Below are 19,474 nucleotides of genomic sequence, written 5' to 3' on the forward strand. Positions count from 1 at the left end.
CAATGGTTTCTCACCTCTCCTTCCTTGTACGAGTGAGAACCAGTGTACATGAATGTATGTTATTATTTTTCTTAAGTTTTGTTTGCCCCCCTTTTTTTTCCCCCTATAATTATTCCTTCACATCAGTACTCACATAGAAGGTTTACGCTTTCTTTTTCACGTTCATTAATCCTGACATGGCCTCCATGTTACTGTCCTTGACCCGTATTATGACAATTCTTGCTTTCCACTAACGAAGCCTTTTGCTTGTAGCGCCATGGACCTTGAACAAGATAATGAGTATGTATACACTTGATCATGTTGTATTATGCCTGTGTGGTGTTGTTTTTTTTTGTTTGGTTGTTTGTTTTGTTTTTTTTTTGCACGCGTTCTGTGTTGATGTTGGATTGCAAGGAACGTTTTGTCACCCACCATAAATGATATTGATGTTGTCGTGATGGTTATCACAAGCTTGAAGAGAATATGATAATAGCTTGTGCCATGAAACACACGCTGTCTGTCATTAGCAAAAAAAAAAAAAAAAAAAAAAAAGGATTAAACAATCATCCTGTTATAGACACGATTTAACCTGTGCACCAGACATCAATGCACATGCATGCATGCATGCAGTTATAACGATTATGTTATATTGTTATCGCTGGATTTTTCTTGTTTTGTTTTTTAATCCACGATGGCACTTGAGACCAATGTCCACTGCTTGCCCCAAGCATTTTTTTTTTTTTTTTTTTTTAATCACGGCCACCTCACAACATCATCGTGGGGATGACTTCTGCATTCTGGAGAGACGTATTGAACAGTCTGTTGCGGTGGATTTTTTTGGAATGCTAAGAAAACGATAAAAAGCTATGCTAAGTCACACACACACACACACACACACACACACACACACACACACACACACACACACACACACACACACACACAGATATGATTCCCCACATACATGGACAGATCTTATCACTATGCTATCCGGTTTTAAGAATAGGAAGTGGCAGCTTTAATCAAACAATGAACAAAGAATGAATCTCATCAGAACAGCTGTTAAAAATAAACGAGATAGAATACTGTCAGCATACAAGACTGGAAAATAGAGACGGACCAAACTTACACAATCGCTACCAAAAAAAGTTGACACTGCGTGATTGTATTTGCCGTGTCACTGTATGTCATTGTTGAGCAGAGCAGAGCAAGGAGGAAGGTGGCAGAATGGTTAAGACGCTCAGCTGCCAATACAGAGAGTCCGTGAGGGTGTGGGTTCGAATCCCGCTCTCGCCCTTTCTCCCAGGTTTGACTGGAAAATCAAACTGAGCGTCTAGTCTGTCGGATGAGACGATAAACCGAGGTCCCGTGTGCAGCACGCACTTGGCGCACTGAAAAAGAACCCATGGCAACGAGAGTGTTGTCCTCTGGCGAAATTACGTAAAATGAAATCCACTTTCATAGGTACACAAATATGTAAGCATGCACTCAAGGCCTGACTAAGCGCGTTGGGTTATGCTGCTGGTCAGGCATCTGCTCAACAGATGTGGTGTAGCGTGTATGGATTTGTCCGAACGCAGTGACGCCTCCTTGAGAAAGTGAAACTGAAACTGAAACTGTATGTCATTTTATCAGTTTTTATCAGTTTACATTCCCATACAACAGGAGTCAGTGGTGTGGACACGTCCTGCATGGAAAAGTGGTGTCTGCGTGGTGCTTAAAATAGTTAGGTTCCAGACCACCATGGCGATGTTTAATACTTTGTAATGATATTTTGTTTATGGAGTTTGTGTTGTGGGAAAAAAAAAATGTTTGAGCATGTCAGTTTGATGGCGTATAAGTATTCCTCGTGATATCTATGCTTTTGATTATTAGCGTGACAGGATTTACGGTTGAGAATTAGAGAACAGTCAAGAAGGGTGGGGGGCAGGGGGTAGCAATATGTACTGAGTGAGAGAGAGTGAGAGAGAGAGAGAGAGAGAGTGTGTGTGTGTGTGTGTGTGTGTACGTGCGTGCACGCATGTGTTAACCCATAAGAATGTGTGCACTCATGTAAGTGAATGGATAAAGATAAAGGAATGATAGATGTTTCAGTCATCGACACAAGACTGTGTTAAAGATTCAGTTACATCGTATATTACCACGTATTTTATCACTTGCGGTTGTACCATTTTTTGTGTGCATTTGATTGGTTTGATGATCTTGATTGTACTATATATACCAGCCTCTAAGACCTTTACAAACAGAGCCATTTGCACAACATGCTGCCTAGCAGAGTCGGCTGAGAACTGCTTTTGGGCGCTGATCATTCGTTTCCTTTGCTGCTCAATCAGACTTCAGTGACACGCACAATATTTCTTCTTCTTCTTCTTCTTCTGCGTTCGTGGGCTGCAACTCACACGTTCACTCGTATGCACACGAGTGGGCTTTTACGTGTATGACCGTTTTTACCCCGCCATGTAGGCAGCCATACTCCGTTTTCGGGGGTGTGCATGCTGGGTATGTTCTTGTTTCCATAACCCACCGAATGCGGACATGGATGATAGGATCTTTAACGTGCGTATTTGATCTTCTGCTTGCATATACACACGAAGGGGGTTCGGGCACTAGCAGGTCTGCACATATGTTGACCTGGGAGATCGTAAAAATCTCCACCCTTCACCCACCAGGCGCCGTCACCGTGATTCGAACCCGGGACCCTCAGATTGACAGTCCAACGCTTTAACCACTTGGCTATTGCGCCCGTCGCACAAGATTTCAAGATTGCATTTCATTTCACCCGTTTTTGTGGGGTATCGGCGATTACAAACAAAAGAACAAAATGAACTTGAAAAACAACTTTTAACGTACTGTATTTACAACACTCATGTAGCAAATACAACGTAACGTTTTCAATTGTATTTACAACACTCCTGTAGCAAATACAACGTCAAATTTTCAAAATCACCAAAACAAATCTATAAAATCGCTTATGAATAAATTCCAACTATGAAGACGGGCATGTTATTTCAATTGCAGACATTTGCTATCTTACCACACACACACACACACACACACACACAGAGAGAGAGAGAGAGAGAGAGAGAGGTATATTAGAAATTATGTCAAAATGCCTGGTGTAATGATGGGCTATACGCAATGTTTGCCTCCACCACTGGTTTTCCTTTACTTAAAAAGAAATTATTCGTAGAAGCTTAGAAATCAGACCCAGTATGCAGAACACTAACAAAGGTCAGCTTTCTCGTAATTTTTTATATATTGTTTATGTACATATTGTGTATGTTTGCACGGTTATTTATGTGTTTGCATATCAATTTGATTTTACTAACATACTTTTTTTTCAGAAAAAAAAAGAACAGACGTGTGTTTTTCAATTGATTTTTTTTAACGATTCAAAACTTCAGATTGAACATAAGCATGCCACAAATAACAACTTTTATATCCTTGAAGCTGAGTTAATTGAAGCATGTTGCAGTGGGTTTTTTTTACGTTTCTAGTCATGTTGTCGTATTGTCTGTTGCATGTTTTGTGCGTTCTGTTCATGTCACGCAATGGTGTGTGTTGTGAAGGCGTTGTCGTCAAGTCCAGGTATTGAGGTATATCTGTTTAATTTTTCGATGTACGTTATCAATTCCATCTTAAAAACAGCGAGAGCATTGCAGAACAGTTTTCTGGTAAAAGTTGTTATGAACTATAATTATCAGAAGTGCGTGTACATAACACTGAATGTTTACTTTCGTTTCGGTCAAAGATGGTGACTTTCTGTGATAAATCTCTCTGGCAATGAAATAGTTCTGACGGCATTGATAATGATTAATTAGGACTTTCTTTTGATACAAATACCAGCCAATTACTGAATTATGTCAATCTAATATCAAAATCACGTATTCTATGTGTGTGACATATACGTGAACATCTCCTAATTGCAGCGTGTGGTTCGTAATTGAATTTTTTTTCTCAAAAGAATGATTTCGATATGAATCATATATCAACGATTTATTCCTATAAGAGATGTCTAAATAAGGCACATTCATTTTATCATTTACACGTATGTTTGTGTATTTCTGGATAATTTTGTGGTATTTTCCAGTATTGCAACATCAACGGCTGAATTTCTAGCTTTGTGTATTATTCATCTTTTGGTGAAAGTTTATCGTGAACAACCACTGTCTGTGTGTCCAGGACAGCTCTTTCTACCATGATTTTAGCCAGTCATTTCTTGTCAATATTGACGGTTATGGTGCCAGTTTATATCCAACAACTTGTTTTTTCCTTCGTGTTTACTTTTCAAAAGACTTTTTTTTAAAGCGACGTTGCTTTATTATTACTAATTATTGTATTTATCGTAGTTCTGTTTTCTACTTACAGTGCATGGTAAGTACCGAAGAAAACAATCACAACTGATCTCCATTTGTAATGATCGTAGCGTTCTGTCTTCTCCTGTAAATACCATGATAAATACGTAAGAAAATTAAACCATACTGATTCCATTTTGTAATGGTTGTATTTGTTTTTTTTGTGTGTGTTTTTGTTTCTATTTTCTACTATAAAGAACATGATACAAACTAAAAAAAAACTAAAAAAAAAACACGTATGTAAATTTGGGATTATCGAAGCTTTCTGTTTTCTTTGTGAAAGACCACGATAGATAAAAACCGGGGACAATTAACCCAACTGATCCCCCATTTCTAATGATCGTATCTTTCTGTTTTCTACTGTAAAGACGATGATATGGACGACGAAAATAAAACCAAATGTTTTCCATTTCGTAATGGTCATTGCTGTGGTATTTTTCTACAGTACAGATCATGATAAATACTATCTATCTATCTATCTATCTATCTATCTATCTATCTATATATATATATATATATATATATAAACCTGACTTCCATTTTTCAGGCAACCAGCACAGAGGTCCAACGAAATCACCGTTCGCTTCAAGACGTCGGAGCCGAGCGGCATGATCCTGTTCCAAAACAAAGGAGAGTCGGTCAGGGGAGACTACCTGGCGCTGGCCGTAGTGCGGGGCCGCGTGGAGCTGAGCTACAACCTGGGCGCTCAGGACGAGGAGAAGCTGCACGTGCTCAGGTCAAAGGTGGACGTCACTGACGGCAGGTGGCACACGGCCGTGGCCAAGAGGTGGGGTCTTGGGTTCCATTGTGCTGTGTTGTGTGTGTGCGTGTTCGTGTGTTGTTTTGCGTATGTGTGTGTGCGTGTGTGTTGTGTTGCGTTGTGTGTGTGCGTGTGTGTCTTGTGTTGCGTTGCGTGTGTGCGTGTGTGTGTCTGGGTCAGAGTTTCTGACTTTCTGTTGTTCTTAGTTAAAAAGTTTCATTTTCTCCGTTCCAACTCCTCCAACGATCTCTCTACTGTTCTAAAGATGTTTAACATTATCTTTCGATGCTTGTGTTGTAACGCGCACTTTCCTTTGTTGCCCCCTCCCCCCCCCCCCCCCACCCCCATGTCAGGAACCTCCGGGAAGGCACACTGGAGGTGGACGGCGAGACCCAAGTGCGAAGCTCCTCCGACGAAGGGTCCACTCAGCTGGACACGGACGGGGAGCTGTGGGTTGGGGGGCGGTCCAGCCTGCCCTGGGGGCTGCCCCAGGAATACTACGAAGGGTTCACGGGCTGCATCCAGGACATCAGCGTCAACGGGAAGGAGCTGCACCTGGTGGACCACCGGAACGGACACAGCAGCACCATCACCTTCTGCTCCTAGTGAACCGCCTGCCGCCACCACTACCCACGCCCAAGCTTCCCCCGAACCCCCAAACCTCCGCACCCCACCCCCCCACTGAGGTGGTCACCGTCTTGTTGAAATAAGTATTTTTTTCATAATTAAAGTGAGGGGGAAAAAAAGAATGAGCCACAGTTTTGTAGCTGTTTGTTTAAAGATAAACAGAACTATCCTCCCATCCACTCCTACACACTCCCTGTTAAGACCGTTGTTGACCTACTTTTTTTTTCTGTTATGCTCACCTTGTGTCCCATTTCTGTTAACCACTGGACCAAGTAACTGATTGCGAAGGTGACTCCCCACCAGTATGCCTTAGGATCAGAGAATATGCAACGCAAAAGGCATACACACTGTCTATCCATCTATCTATCTTTTGGGAATCCTTGGTCTTAAGATTTTCCAAACAAAAACTTAATACCCCTACCCCAACCCCAACCCACTGTTTCATACGTAATTTCAGTTTTCAAGGGGTTTGTTTTTTTCCCACAGTTATGAAGCAACAGTCGAGGACATTACCCCAGACAAAGTTTCGGATCTAAATAGATGTCACGCCCTTGTTACGATCTTCCACAATGACTTCTGAAGGGTTCATAGTTTGCTTCCATACAAAGAAACAGTGAAGTACAGGCGTTAGCCCATGCTTCATACAGAAGCTTTTATCAAAACACATTGACCGCCTATTTCTCCCTTGCAGATTGTTTAAAAGAAAGAGTATGGACAGGTTCTAAGGAGGGGGAGGGGCGGGGGGCAATGGTCACGTTTTGTTTATGCATCCGTTACCATTGAAATCGCTTTAATTGTTGCATTTTTGAAATCGCAGTAATTATCAGTGCCTATGAAAAAGAATAAATCATCCCCATTTTATTATTGCACTGGTTTGAATATTGATTTTAATGTTGCACCCTGATTTTATTATCAAGTTGTGAAGGCAAAGATGAAAAAGCAGCTTTTTTTGTGAATCGGCAAATTGTCTCATCAGAGAAAAAACGTTTCCTAGGTTTCTTAATCTGAAAAAAAAAGTGGAACATTCAAGAGGGGGTTATTTGGTTAAAAGTGCCTGATTTATATGGTAAAGTTTTAGAGCAAAATGCATGACGTGTCTTGGAAACTGAAGACGTTTACTATCATACAGTTGCGAGGACCAAATATAGCCTTTTTCAGGGGAGATCAATCAGTAAAAGTAAAATGACACTTGGTATTCCAGTGTTCCACCTGTATTTTAGAGGAGAGTTGAGTGCGGTGAACACGGCTGGTGGGTGAGGGGAACAAAAGAGACACATGAAATGTGCATGTATATATTTTCTTTCGTGAAAAAGTATTTTATTCAGATGTATGCCAAGGATTAGATTAACACAATGATTATATGTATTTTCCCCTGAACATGCAACGTTTCATGCTTACCAGTATGTCACATTTTATCTATTGATAATGTCCAAACTGCAAAATACGTCATTTGGATTAGAATATGAAACACTCATTAATCTCGCAACCATATCTAAAAAATAATAATAAAACACAGAAAGCAAATCATTTTCGTAATGGCAGTCGTGAGAACAGCCCAGTTCAAGCCCACTTTGCTCAAATGTGTGTAAATTATGATTCTGAGCTGTAGATGAAAAAAACATGAAGGATTGAATTCCCAACAAATCCATTGAGAGATGTCCATTTTCTTCGAAAAGAAGACAGACAAGATGAATGGTCACAAAATGAGAACGAATAGAAAATAGGAATTTCTGTGCAAATGGACAGCATATGGATTGGAAATTAACGAAACTGCACGATCCAATCTTCCTTTAACCTTTCAGTGGAAATTTCCTGTTCATATGAGAATCTTTGGCAGGCAAGAGATAGGAATAGAAAACGGAAAACTTTTTTTTTTTTTTAATTTAAAATGCTACTTTGTCCACCGGATAAAATTGCTTGATACCGACACAATTTGTGCATGTGTGTGCATTCTACCAAAGGTTGTAACATTCCATTTTGTGTCTTTTTCCATGATGGTTTATTTTCTGATGTTTTGCATGTTGTGACTAGAATTGCTACACAATGATAGGTTGTTGCCCAATGCAAGGTGGGCTTTCGATTGCTTGTTTTATATAACATACACACTTTTAGCGGGTTTTTTTAACAGCTCTGTGCTTCACCAGGCTACATTCCCCACTACTATCCCAACATTGGCGTTTTCTGAACGTCATGTCATGTTTTGTTTTTGTTTTGTTTTTTTTAATCTGTAATGATATCCACACTGTGAGCCAGCCTAGCTGGTTACTTTTTATACGTCTTTGTGTGTCCTGGATATATTATTGAGATTTTTCGATGGACAAGGATGGCTTTTTGGTAGGACAGAAGTGCAGACTTTTGGAGTGTTTTGTGCAGTGGTGAATGAAGTAACATGAACTCTGCAGACACGAGACTTTAGTGAAACTGTTGTTTTGTTGTTGTTGTTTTTTAAAGAAGTGGTTTTGTATATATCAGTGTGATGGGAGTTGTTGAACAAAAAACAACATAAAGGGATGGATTGTGAAAGACGCCAGTAATATGAGTATTGTGAACAGGCTTGTAAGCGGAATAATAGATTTGTTCATGGAGAGGATTGCAAATGATGTCGGTGAGATGAATGTTGTTGGGATAACAAACCCGCATACTGAATAGAACACCTTTTTTAGAGTTGCCCAACCTAGTTATCTAATTTTTGGTTTGAAAAGAAAAAGAGATATCATTATGATTGTGACCTGTGTTTTGCAACAGCAAAACAAACTGTTGTGAGTTCCATGTATTGAACTTTTTAATTTCAGAGGTAGGGATGGAAGACCGGTCTATAGAGATGACTTGAAGCTACAAGGTACACGTGGCTTATAATTGTCAGTGTACCTTCACCTTCGAAATGCGTACAAGGTTTTGGTGGTGTTGTTGTTATTTTGGGGTTTTTTGTTTTGGGTTGTTGTTTTTTTGTTTTTTGTTTTTTGTTTTTGTTTTTTTTGTTTTTGTTGTTGTTGTTGTTGTTTTTTAACGCATGCCGAGAGCTCATAGAACTTCAGGGAGTTAAAGTTCAACACAAAAAGTAATGTTTTGATTTTGTATTAAAGATGCTTCGCTTTCCAATCAGACCAACATCAAAAGTGTAAAGGTACACGAAAAAGGTTTAGGCTTTTGACTGCTTATTTTAGTCTTTATATTACACAATGCTGTCGTGTATGGAAATGTGTATTTGGAGAAGCCACATATTACATCACTAATGTTTCTCCAATGTTTTAGTTTTAGAAAAAAGTTTAGGATAAATAAGCCACGTTACACAAGTATGTTTATGCTAAGTACGCTTATCTGTTCGTGTTCTCTTCAACTTTGAGGACTTTGTCAAAACGGCCTGTTATTTCTAACGACAGTCAAAATGACCTGTTATTTCTAAAGAGAGCTTTAACAGCCTGTTATTTCTGACGACAATGAAAACGGTCTGTCATTTGTAATGAGTCATAACGGCCTATCATTTCTAATGAGAGCTTTAACGGCTTGTTATTTCTAACGACGATGTAAATGACCGGTCATTTCTAACTACGGTCAAAACGGCCCATCATTTCGAAGCACAGACACTTTGCCTGAACAAAAAATTCCGTGTTTATTACTGAGGAAGTATTTGACGGAGTTCGGTGGAAATGGGGGTAAGGGTGCATCTCCCATGGATGACCAAGCCGGAGATTTTCCCCGAAAAAAAAAGTGACCATAGGACTGTGTCAATTCAGTCGGGCCAGTTACCACACAGCATGGCACACATGGACTAACTAACGAGTTGAATATGTGTGCAATTTCGTCAGAATAAAGTTAAGATATTATACAAATGGTCCCTTGGGCTAACGGCTACGGTTTTACAGTTTTCTCTGTCATTGAGAACCCGTCTGGCAATTGAATTCAATTTAATTTAGTTTTTTGTTTGTTTGTTTCTTCGTTTGTTTCTTCACGTTTTCCTTTTCCAAGAGCATTTTTGAATGGTGAATTGGGGTATATTTAACTTGCCTTAAATACGTACTAGTTCAGTTTTCTTCAGCTGGTAGCCTTTTCTAACAGACATTCTTTATAACATCATTAACCCCCTTTTTTTGTAAGCTAGCCGTAGTTCTAAAGAGGTACTAAACATGCTTTGTAAAAATGACATTCAGAGTCACGCTTGAGGAAATGAAGTTGCTTGATAATTTCATCAGTGTAAACTTAAGGCAGTCTGCTGCCCCTGTTTAGAAACATTGCAGTGAAAATGTAAATATAATCGTGATATTGTGCCATCATATACGAATGTATTATTCTATTTTCAACTATTAGTTGGCAGTAAGATGTAATCATTCCTGTGTCAACAGTCCATCCCACCAAATAGGTTGTTATGAATGTTTGGAATTTGTTGTGTGTTTTTTCTATTTGATTTGTTATTGTTTATTTGTTTATCCATATAATACCTAAATGAACCGTTCTGTCCATATAGATCATGGAAGTGTCTTTGTCAATCGTTTGTAATGCTGCCCCTTTTGCTTTCCTGAAATGGAGGCCATGTGCCTTTTGAAATGGTGACCCGATAGTTGACCTCACCCCTACTGTTCTTTGTGTCATGACCCTCTTCTCTGAAAACAGCTCTGTAAGCCTATTGTCTGTAATAGTTTACGGCTGGGGGGGGGGAGGGGCAGGGTGGTAGGGAGGGGGATTTAGGAATAATATATGGTCACCCCAAAATGTGTTGCAATTTCACCTTTTGGAATTACTTCGTTTTTTTTTTCCCCCCGTTGATTCAAAATGTGACACATAAGTAAACTGACGGTATTAGCTGTGACATCGTTTGAACGGTGGGCTCATTTGAAAGACGGCATGTGGTCGTCAAGCTGAAGGCAAAATGAAGCCATTTGTTTCTTCTCTGGGTGAGTGTGCGCACATGCATGCGCATGTATGCACGCGTGTGTTTATGTGTCATTCTTCAAAATGGTTGTGGAGAGTCTTTTTTTTTTTTTTTTTTTTTTTTTTTTATATTGAAAGAGATCTTTAAGCCTTGCTCTCGCTGTGAAGTAAACGTAAGTTTTGTAATGCATGCATTGTTCTACGTAGATTTTATATTCTAAACGCGCCGTTCATTTGATGTGTATCAAAACAATATTAGTTTTGACAGATATCTGGTTGGCTCTGCCCGCGCCTTCCCTTCTGCCTCCGCCCCTCGCTCCTTCTTTTTCTCTCTCTCTCCCTCCCTTCCCCCTTCCCGCTCCCCCTCTTTCTCTTCCCCTCCCCTTTGCCTCTCTTTCTCTCTCCATCCCTACACCCTCCCTCCCTCTCCCCCTTCCCGCTCCCTCTCTTTCTCTTCCCCTGCCCTTTGCCTCTCTTTCTCTCTCCCTCCCTACGCCCTCCCTCCCTCTCCCCCTTCCCGCTCCCTCTCTTTCTCTTCCCCTGCCCTTTGCCTCTCTTTCTCTCTCCCTCCCTACGCCCTCCCTCCCTCTCCCCCTTCCCGCTCCCTCTCTTTCTCTTCCCCTGCCCTTTGCCTCTCTTTCTCTCTCCCTCCCTACGCCCTCCCTCCCTCTCCCCCTTCCCGCTCCCTCTCTTTCTCTTCCCCTGCCCTTTGCCTCTCTTTCTCTCTCCCTCCCTACGCCCTCCCTCCCTCTCCCCCTTCCCGCTCCCTCTCTTTCTCTTCCCCTGCCCTTTGCCTCTCTTTCTCCCTCCCTCCCTACGCCCTCCCTCCCTCTCCCCCTTCCCGCTCCCTCTCTTTCTCTTCCCCTGCCCTTTGCCTCTCTTTCTCTCTCCCTCCCTACGCCCTCCCTCCCTCTCCCCCTCTTTCTCTTCCCCTCCCCTTTGCCTCTCTTTCTCTCTCCCTCCCTACGCCCTCCCTCCCTCTCCCCCTCCCAATCAGTTTTTCTCTTTCTTTGATCTTTCTTTTATATATATATAGATTTTTTTTTCTCAAGGCCTGACTAAGCGCGTTGGGTTACGCTGCTGGTCAGGCATCTGCTTGGCAGATGTGGTGTAGCGTATATGGATTTGTCCGAACGCAGTGACGCCTCCTTGAGTTACTGATACTGATACTGATACTTTGATCGTGGCATGGCTACTGCATTCCATAAAAAAGTTTGAACTTTTTTTTTTTTTCCAAATGTCAGGTGAGAGTTCCCGTACCCACACATCAACTCAGTGTTATTATTACGTTTCCATCGGTAACGCGTTTCTCAATTTTTTTCTTTTAATGTATTGTCGATAAATAAATGTGTGAATCCCAACCAAAATTATTTCCATTTCATTATCTTTGTTTACGATTTTTTTTTTCTTTTTGAAAGAAGTATTTAGTTGGGTTTGTTTTAAGAAAGATAGTCAAACCTTTATTACACACACACACACACACACACACACACACACACACACACACACACACACACACACACACTGGATATAATTATTTACTGATGTCAGTTTGCTTTCCATAATTTTTTAACAGAACAGGGGTGTTTTCAGTGAATCTTATTCCCTTCACTTTTGTAAAATGATCCTGGCACCGGCCATCCTGTCATGTATTATCATAGCCAATTTTGGACAGCATCTTATGTTTCATACAACGTTTGTGAGTAATGATTTAAACACAGTTTTTGTTCAAAATGCGTGATACACGTTTAGACCAACGTACGGTTTTCAGAAAGACACTGACAATAATTGAAGGACCTTTAGATATTTTGAATCATTATACCAATTATACCAGTTCCAGTGAACTTGTTGCTCATTATCTAAAAGAAATGTATACTTAAGAAACACATTCCAACAGAAAATAAACCAGTCTTTTCAAGACAACTGTTTTATATTATGTATATGCTTTTTAATGAACACATTCCAGTGTATTATTCCTTTTCCGGTAAAATGTAAAATTTCAGGCCATTTTTAATCTAATTTTACATATCCAGGAGCCATTATACTGTAATTTAAGGTGCACTACAGTAACTGTCATGCTTTGTTAGTTGTTTTGTCCTATGAAAATACTGAATGTATTCTTTTGCAACATGTACTTGTAATGTACATATATACATATATACATCTGTAATCTTTTGCAATAGTTGTGAATGAACGTTTATTGAAACCCCCAAAAGGTTGTTTCTTACAAATCAACACACGTTCTGAAGCTTTTTTTTTCTGGAAGGGATTTAAACTGATCACCGTACATAGTTTTCAACCATGCATTATGTTTCAAGAATTGTGTTTCCAACTGTCAAGCATTTCCAGCACATTTCATATCCACTTCCATTCGGTTTTGGAGGTTTCAGTTTCAGTTTTTGGAGGAAGATAAATTACTTCTCTTATTTAAATGTATGGTTTGCTTCATTTTTTTTTAAATTGAAGAACTCAAACAATACAAAAGAGACTCACATTTATATTTTATTAGCATTCGTCAATATAAGTGTGAACATTGGTGTACATGCATGCGTGCGTGCGTGTATGTGCGTACTTATGTGTGTTTAAAGGGGGGAGTATGCATGAAAAGAGAGAACATAGATTGTATCGTACGTATTTGTACTCTTTTTCATGTGAACCTTGCATTACCGTATTGTTGTACATCTCAACAAGAGAAATAAACCATCCAATGTTCTTTGCATTTCGTTCTGTGATCTGTGTAATCGGTGTCGTCCCTATTATGTCTTTATCATATCCTCGTGTCTAAGCTTACAATCCTTTTATCACCACACACCCCCTTATTCCTGTTCACGCATATTTCCATCCATTCAAGATGGGTGCAAAGGTACACATATTATATGCTGTGTATAATATAAATCCTCATAAACAAATCCTTCAGTTGAGTTTCTCAAGGTTCGTCCTTGCGTCCGTACCTATCCACATACGCTATACCACATCTGCTAGGCAGATGCCTGACCAGAAGTATAACCCAACACGCTTACACAAAATCCTTCATGCTGTGAGAAGCACCACGTATGGTAACAGGCCTCTGTGTGACAGTACTCTGTGTAACAATTTCAAACTACGTTGTGTATAATGTACAGCATCACACAAAATCATTCAGGCTGTGAGAACAGCATCACACAAAATCCTTCAGGCTGTGAGAAGGACCAGGCATGGTAACAGGCCTCTCTTTGACAGCACCCCGTGTAACAGTTTCAAACTACGTTGTGTATAATGTACAGCATCACACAAAATCCTTCAGGCTGTGAGAACAGCATTACACAAAATCCTTCAGGCTGTGAGAAAGACTAGGCACCGTAACAGGCCTCTCTTTGACAGCACCCTGTGCAACAATTTCATACTCATGATGATGATGGAGTCTCCCGTCAGACAGACGGATGAGTAGGTAGGCAGGCTTATCTGTCGGTGTGTGTACTCATATGGGAGAAGAGGCCGATTCTGGATGTGCATCGCTTCCCACAGGTGTTGCAAGGGAAAAAGTCTCCAGAAGTTGAGCCCTGCTTCCTTTGCTCACGCTTCTCCTTAATGGCCAGCGTTCTCTTGTTTTCAAATGTCTTTATGCCACTAGAGCACAGCATCCTCCAGCGAGAGCGGTCAAGGGCATCAGTTTCCCAGGAAGCGATGTCTATGTCACAGGCTTTGATGTTTGTCTTCAAGGTGTCCTTGAAGCGCTTGCAGGGTCTTCCAAGTTCGCGGAGGCCTTCCTTCAGCTGGCCATACAATAGCATCTTCCCGATCCTGCTGTTTGTCATGCGGACAACGTGTCCTGTCCAGCGTAACTGGCACTGGATCAGCAGGCTTTCGATGCTGGGCAAGGCGCTCCTCTCTAGGACCTGGAGGTCGGAAACCCTGTCTTGCCACTTTATGCCGAGGATCTTTCGTAGGCATCTCTGGTGGCTCCGGTCACAGTCTTGGAAGGCGTCAATCAGCATGGCAGAGAAGAGAATGGAGAACAGTGTGGGTGCCAGGACGCAGCCCTGCTTCACTCCATTTACCACAGGGAACGGATCCGACATGTCAGTATTTTCGTGTACTCTCGCCTGCATGCCATCGTGGAATGACGCAATCAGCTGGATTAGGCTCTCTGGGCTGCCAAACGTTAGGGGGATCTTCCACGACCACGGCGGTTCACCGTGTCGAAGGCCTTCGTCAGGTCTACAAAGACCATGTGGAGCTCCTAGTTCTGCTCTTGGCACTTCTCTTGCATCTGGCGTATGGCAAACACCATGTCACATGTTCCCCTGCCTGAGCGGAAGCCGCACTCTGCTTCAGGGATGACTGTGTTGGAGACATGGTCACCCAGTCTGTTCAATATGATGCGGACTAAGATCTTGCAGGCGATGCAGAGGAGCGAGATTCCACGGTGGTTATCGCAGGATGTTTGTCTCCCTTCCGTTTGTAAATTTGGACAATTGAAGCATCCTTGAAATCCTGGGGGACCTCCCCTCCCTCCCAAATAGATTGGAACAGGGCGGTCAGCTTGTCTGTCAGCACCTCGCCTCCATACTTGTAGATGTCGGCATGGATTCCATCTGCTCCTGGTGCTTTTCCTGACGTTGTCAGCTTCAGGGCTTCCGGGTCTCGGCCTTGGTGGGAGGGGCAGCTAGCGAGTTATTGACTGGTAGCTGTAGGAGTACTGCAATTACCTCGTCAGATACGGACGAGTCCCTGTTGAGGAGGGTGTTGAAGTGCTCTGCCCAGAGGGCAAGGATGTCTTTCTTGTCTGTCAGGAGGGTGGTCTGGTCCAAGGCTTGGACAGGGGTTGATCCTGTGACTCTCGGCCCATACACAGCTCGGAGACCATCATGGAAGGTCTTCGTGTTGTGAGCACCAGCAGCGGACAGAAGCTCTTCGGACTTTCTCTCCCACCAGGTGTTCTTCATCTCACGCAGCCTCTTCTGTACGAGTTGCTTGGTTTGTAAGTACTGGTTCTCCTCCCTCTGGCAGTCTTTATCAGAAATGTGATCCTGATGCCGTATATGCAGTGTGTTCAGGAGCTTGGAGATTCCAGAGTTGTTCTCGTCAAACCAGTCTTTGTGGCTCCTCTGTACAAAGCCAAGTGTGTCAGCTGCTGCTGTGTACACAGCATCTGTGACAGAGTGAGTTTCGAATGCCTGTGGCCAGAGGAAGAACGAAATTTTTTTTGTACATTTCGAATACCTGTATGAATGTGAACATGTTTTGCACGTGGTAAGTGTGGGTGAATCGTGAGCTGTGCATGTTCATGTGTGTGTGTGCGTATATGTATGTGCGGTAACGTCAGTCTGAATGCATCAGAGCTCGGATGATATGGTCTGTGTGCCTTGACTGTTCCGAACATCAGGTGGGAAAAATAATTAAGTTTTTATTTTATTGTTTATTCAATGATTGGTTGCTGGATTATTTTATTCGAAATTTAACTGATTGAATAGTTTGAGAATTTAGTAGTTTTTGCTGTTGGTTTTGAAATGTTGGTTTTTGATAAATTAATACTTTTTAGTGTAATTTATAAGACGTAGTGACTCATGAATGAATATTGTATGGCTAATTGGAAAATTGTATGAATGCATGAGTGGTGTGAAAGGATAGCAAATATAAGAAAATAAAATAAGGAAATAGTAAATGAAGGAGGAACATTAAAGAGGATTAGTTGGATGCTCGTTCAGTGTGTCGGAAAGAATAATTTAAATGGAGTGTGCCAAGAGCTAAAAACATGGAAAAAGTGTTATCAGGCCTCCATGTTGACCGGCCACGGAGTGGAGGGACCTTGTGGAACTGGAATGTTCACCGAGGAGGAGGTGCCCGAGTTTCCCACGAGTGAGTGGGGTGGACATTGACTTGACACTACTGTGAGTAGACTAACTGGCCGGCCTAGGACTGAGGCGATCCTGGATTGGATCAAGTTGTGCAAGAGAGAACTGACTTGTGACACTGACACTACCAGCGGCATGGGCTGAGCTGACATTGAGTTTGTTACGTCGCTTCCGAACTGATCTTGGACTGTCCCTGGACGTGAGTTTAATGCGTGATTCTTGTTTTGATGAAAGTCGGTTATTCCCCTTCTCCACCCCCTACGATGTTCTATATATGTAGATGGTTTACAGCTTTCATTATAACCTTCTCCTTCTCCCCACCCCACATCCGTACCCTCAGATTCCACTCCTTGTACCCCAGTCAGCTCTCGACTGTGATCAGGAAAGCTAAATCATTAAAATGCTTAACGTTTCATCCTGTACCTTTGTCGTCGCTGTTGATCTATGTGATGACCTGACCCTCTCCCCCCCCCCCCCCCCCCAACCCCTCCCTTCTCCTTCTTCCCCTTCCCCCACGTACCCTCTCCCTTAATGTTCTCGTCAGCTGTTGGTAGGATGTTTTTGATCGTCAAAATTATATGGACGACAAATCGATCTATAACATTTATGATGATGTTCTACATAAAAATCCTACCCCCCCCCCCTCCTTGTCTTGTGCCCCCCTTCTCTTTCCACGCCCCCCACCCCATCCACACCACCCCCACCCCCTTTGTATCCAGTCAGCCGATACAAGCTGTGCTCCGTCTAAATGAAAACAAAAATAAATAAATAAATGGACAGTGTCTCAGTTTGTACCGTTAATGTTAATGGTCTGCGGAATACATTGAGAAGAAAAACGCTTTTCAGATGTTTGAAACAGAAACAGTATGACACTATATGCTTGCAAGAAACATTTATTTTGGAAAGAGATAGACTTATCGGAAAAAGAATGGGGTGGTCAGATATTTTGTTCACCAGCCTCTACTAATAGTAATGGTCAAGTCACCCTGGTAAGAAAGGGCTTTTCTTATCACGTGCAATGCACTCATATTTCGGACAGAATTTTAAACATATCGTACAAAATAGCGCAAAAGTTAACATTGTAAATACATATGCTCCAAATGCATCGAACAAAAAAGAACTTTCTATAAAGATTTGGTAGATCTCTTTGAAAGTTTGGATGGGAAATGTATTATTTGTGGTAACTTCAACTGTGTATTGAGTAACGAGTTTGATGTGGTAAGTGGTCAACCAGATGGGGTTTCTGATGTACGAAGTTTTCAAGATATGATTCTGGATTGCGCTTTATATGATGTATGGAGGTTACATCATCCAGATGAAAAAGAATATACCTGGAGTTGCAGAAACCCCTTTTATTGCGAGGAGGCTAGATTATTTATTTTCAACAGATGGTATTTTTGATAGAACTCACACCTGCAGTATTGTATCTATGCCACTGACTGATCATCGTTTAGTACAATTAAGATATCAGACTATCTAAGCAAAAAGAGGTCCCTCTTACTGGAACTTTAATGACAGCCTACTACAGGATGTGAGTTTTGCTCAAGCCAAGAATTTAATGATTGAAAGATATATTGAGCGATACAACTATCTAGATGCTCAGACAAAATGGGACTTATGTAAAGTTAAAATACGTGAATTTTGCATGTCCTACTCTATTGAAAAGAATAGAAAAAAGAAGGATCGCTTAAATGAAATACAACATTAACTGAATAATGCTGAAAAATTGTTATCCACCTCCCCAGATAATCCGAAAACTTATTAATCAGATTTATTCTTTAAAACAAACTTTGGAAACATTTGTTTTGGATGGAGCCAAAAGTGCACAGGTAAGATCCCGTATAAAGTTTGTAGAAGTATTTTCTAAATTTGGAAAATGCCAGAGCTAATGGAAAAATCATGGACAAGTTAAGAAATTGCCAAGGAGAGACCATCACCTCACATGAAATAATAATAGAGGAACAAGTCCAATTTTATAAAGAGGTATATGCACACACAAAATTTGATGCAACAAAAGTGAATGAGTTTATACTTGGCACCCAAATACCAACATTAACCGAAGAACAAAGGGGCACTCTAGACACAGAAATCTCTTTCAGAAATTACTTTAGCACTTAAAGCTTTGAAAAATAAATCATCACCCGGCCGGATGGAATTACATTTAAGTTCCTATTTTTTTGTGGTCTAAATTAAATAAATTAATTTTTTACTCTTTTAATTCTGCCCATCGACAGGGAGAGATGTCAATAACACAAAAACAATCTATTATCACTATTATTCACAAGGGAAAAGAACTTCCCAGAGACGTACTTTCTAACTGGCGACCTATCTCTCTTACTAATACTGACTATAAGTTACTTGCCAAATGTTTTGCTATACGTCTGTCAAAGGTGCTTTCATGTATTATATATGACAATCAAACTGAGTTTATGAAAGGTAGAAAAATAAGTACAATGATCAGATTAATTGATGACACTGTTTAAATGATGAACACATTAGACAAGCCAAGTATATTGCTAGCAATTGATTACCGCCGTGCTTTTGATTCCATATCAATATGGGCTTTCAAACGTTTTGGATTTGGGGACTATTTTGTAAGGTGGGTCCAGGTGGTTACGGCGAACACAGAGAGTTGTATTAATTATATAGGATGGTTATCTGAGAGTTTTTCAGTAAATTCTGGAATAAGACAGGGCTGCCCATTCTCTCCACTAGCCTTTATAATTGCCCTGGAGATGTTAGCCATTAGAATTCGAAATGACACACAGATAAAAGGTCTGGAACTACCTATTGCATGTACAACTGTCACTCCTACGACTCTGCTAAAAATACTGCTATATGCTGATGATATTACTATATTCATACAGGATAAATTTGACTTAGGAAGAGTAATGAACTTATTAAGCAAGTTTTCTGAGTTTTCAAACTTAGAAATTAATGAAAATAAAACTGAGGCAATGTGGCTTGGATAAAAAAAGAACTGTAATGAAACATTTTATGACCTAAGATGGAATACCAAAGTCAAAATAGTTGGCATTGTGTTTAGTAGTTTA

At 40.9% G+C, this 19,474-nt stretch overlaps 1 protein-coding gene across 4 annotated transcripts in view; it reads left to right on the forward strand.

Moving 5' to 3' along the window:
• The window catches only part of LOC143287473 (agrin-like), a 776,455-nt gene extending 763,155 nt beyond the window's left edge, over window positions 1-13,300 (forward strand). For 2 of the 4 annotated variants that reach the window (XM_076595484.1, XM_076595487.1), the window contains 3 exons: window positions 253-279; window positions 4,882-5,121; window positions 5,448-13,300. In XM_076595484.1, the coding sequence (XP_076451599.1) occupies window positions 253-279; window positions 4,882-5,121; window positions 5,448-5,700 (520 nt within the window). In that variant the 3' untranslated portion in view covers window positions 5,701-13,300. The remainder of the gene's footprint in view (window positions 1-252; window positions 280-4,881; window positions 5,122-5,447) is intronic. The other 2 variants (XM_076595485.1, XM_076595486.1) reach the window with 1 other exon arrangement.
• The last annotated feature ends 6,174 nt before the right edge of the window (window positions 13,301-19,474 follow it).

This window comes from Babylonia areolata, chromosome 11 (genome assembly GCF_041734735.1).
Source record: "Babylonia areolata isolate BAREFJ2019XMU chromosome 11, ASM4173473v1, whole genome shotgun sequence".
NCBI classification, from domain to species: Eukaryota; Metazoa; Mollusca; class Gastropoda; order Neogastropoda; family Buccinidae; genus Babylonia; species Babylonia areolata.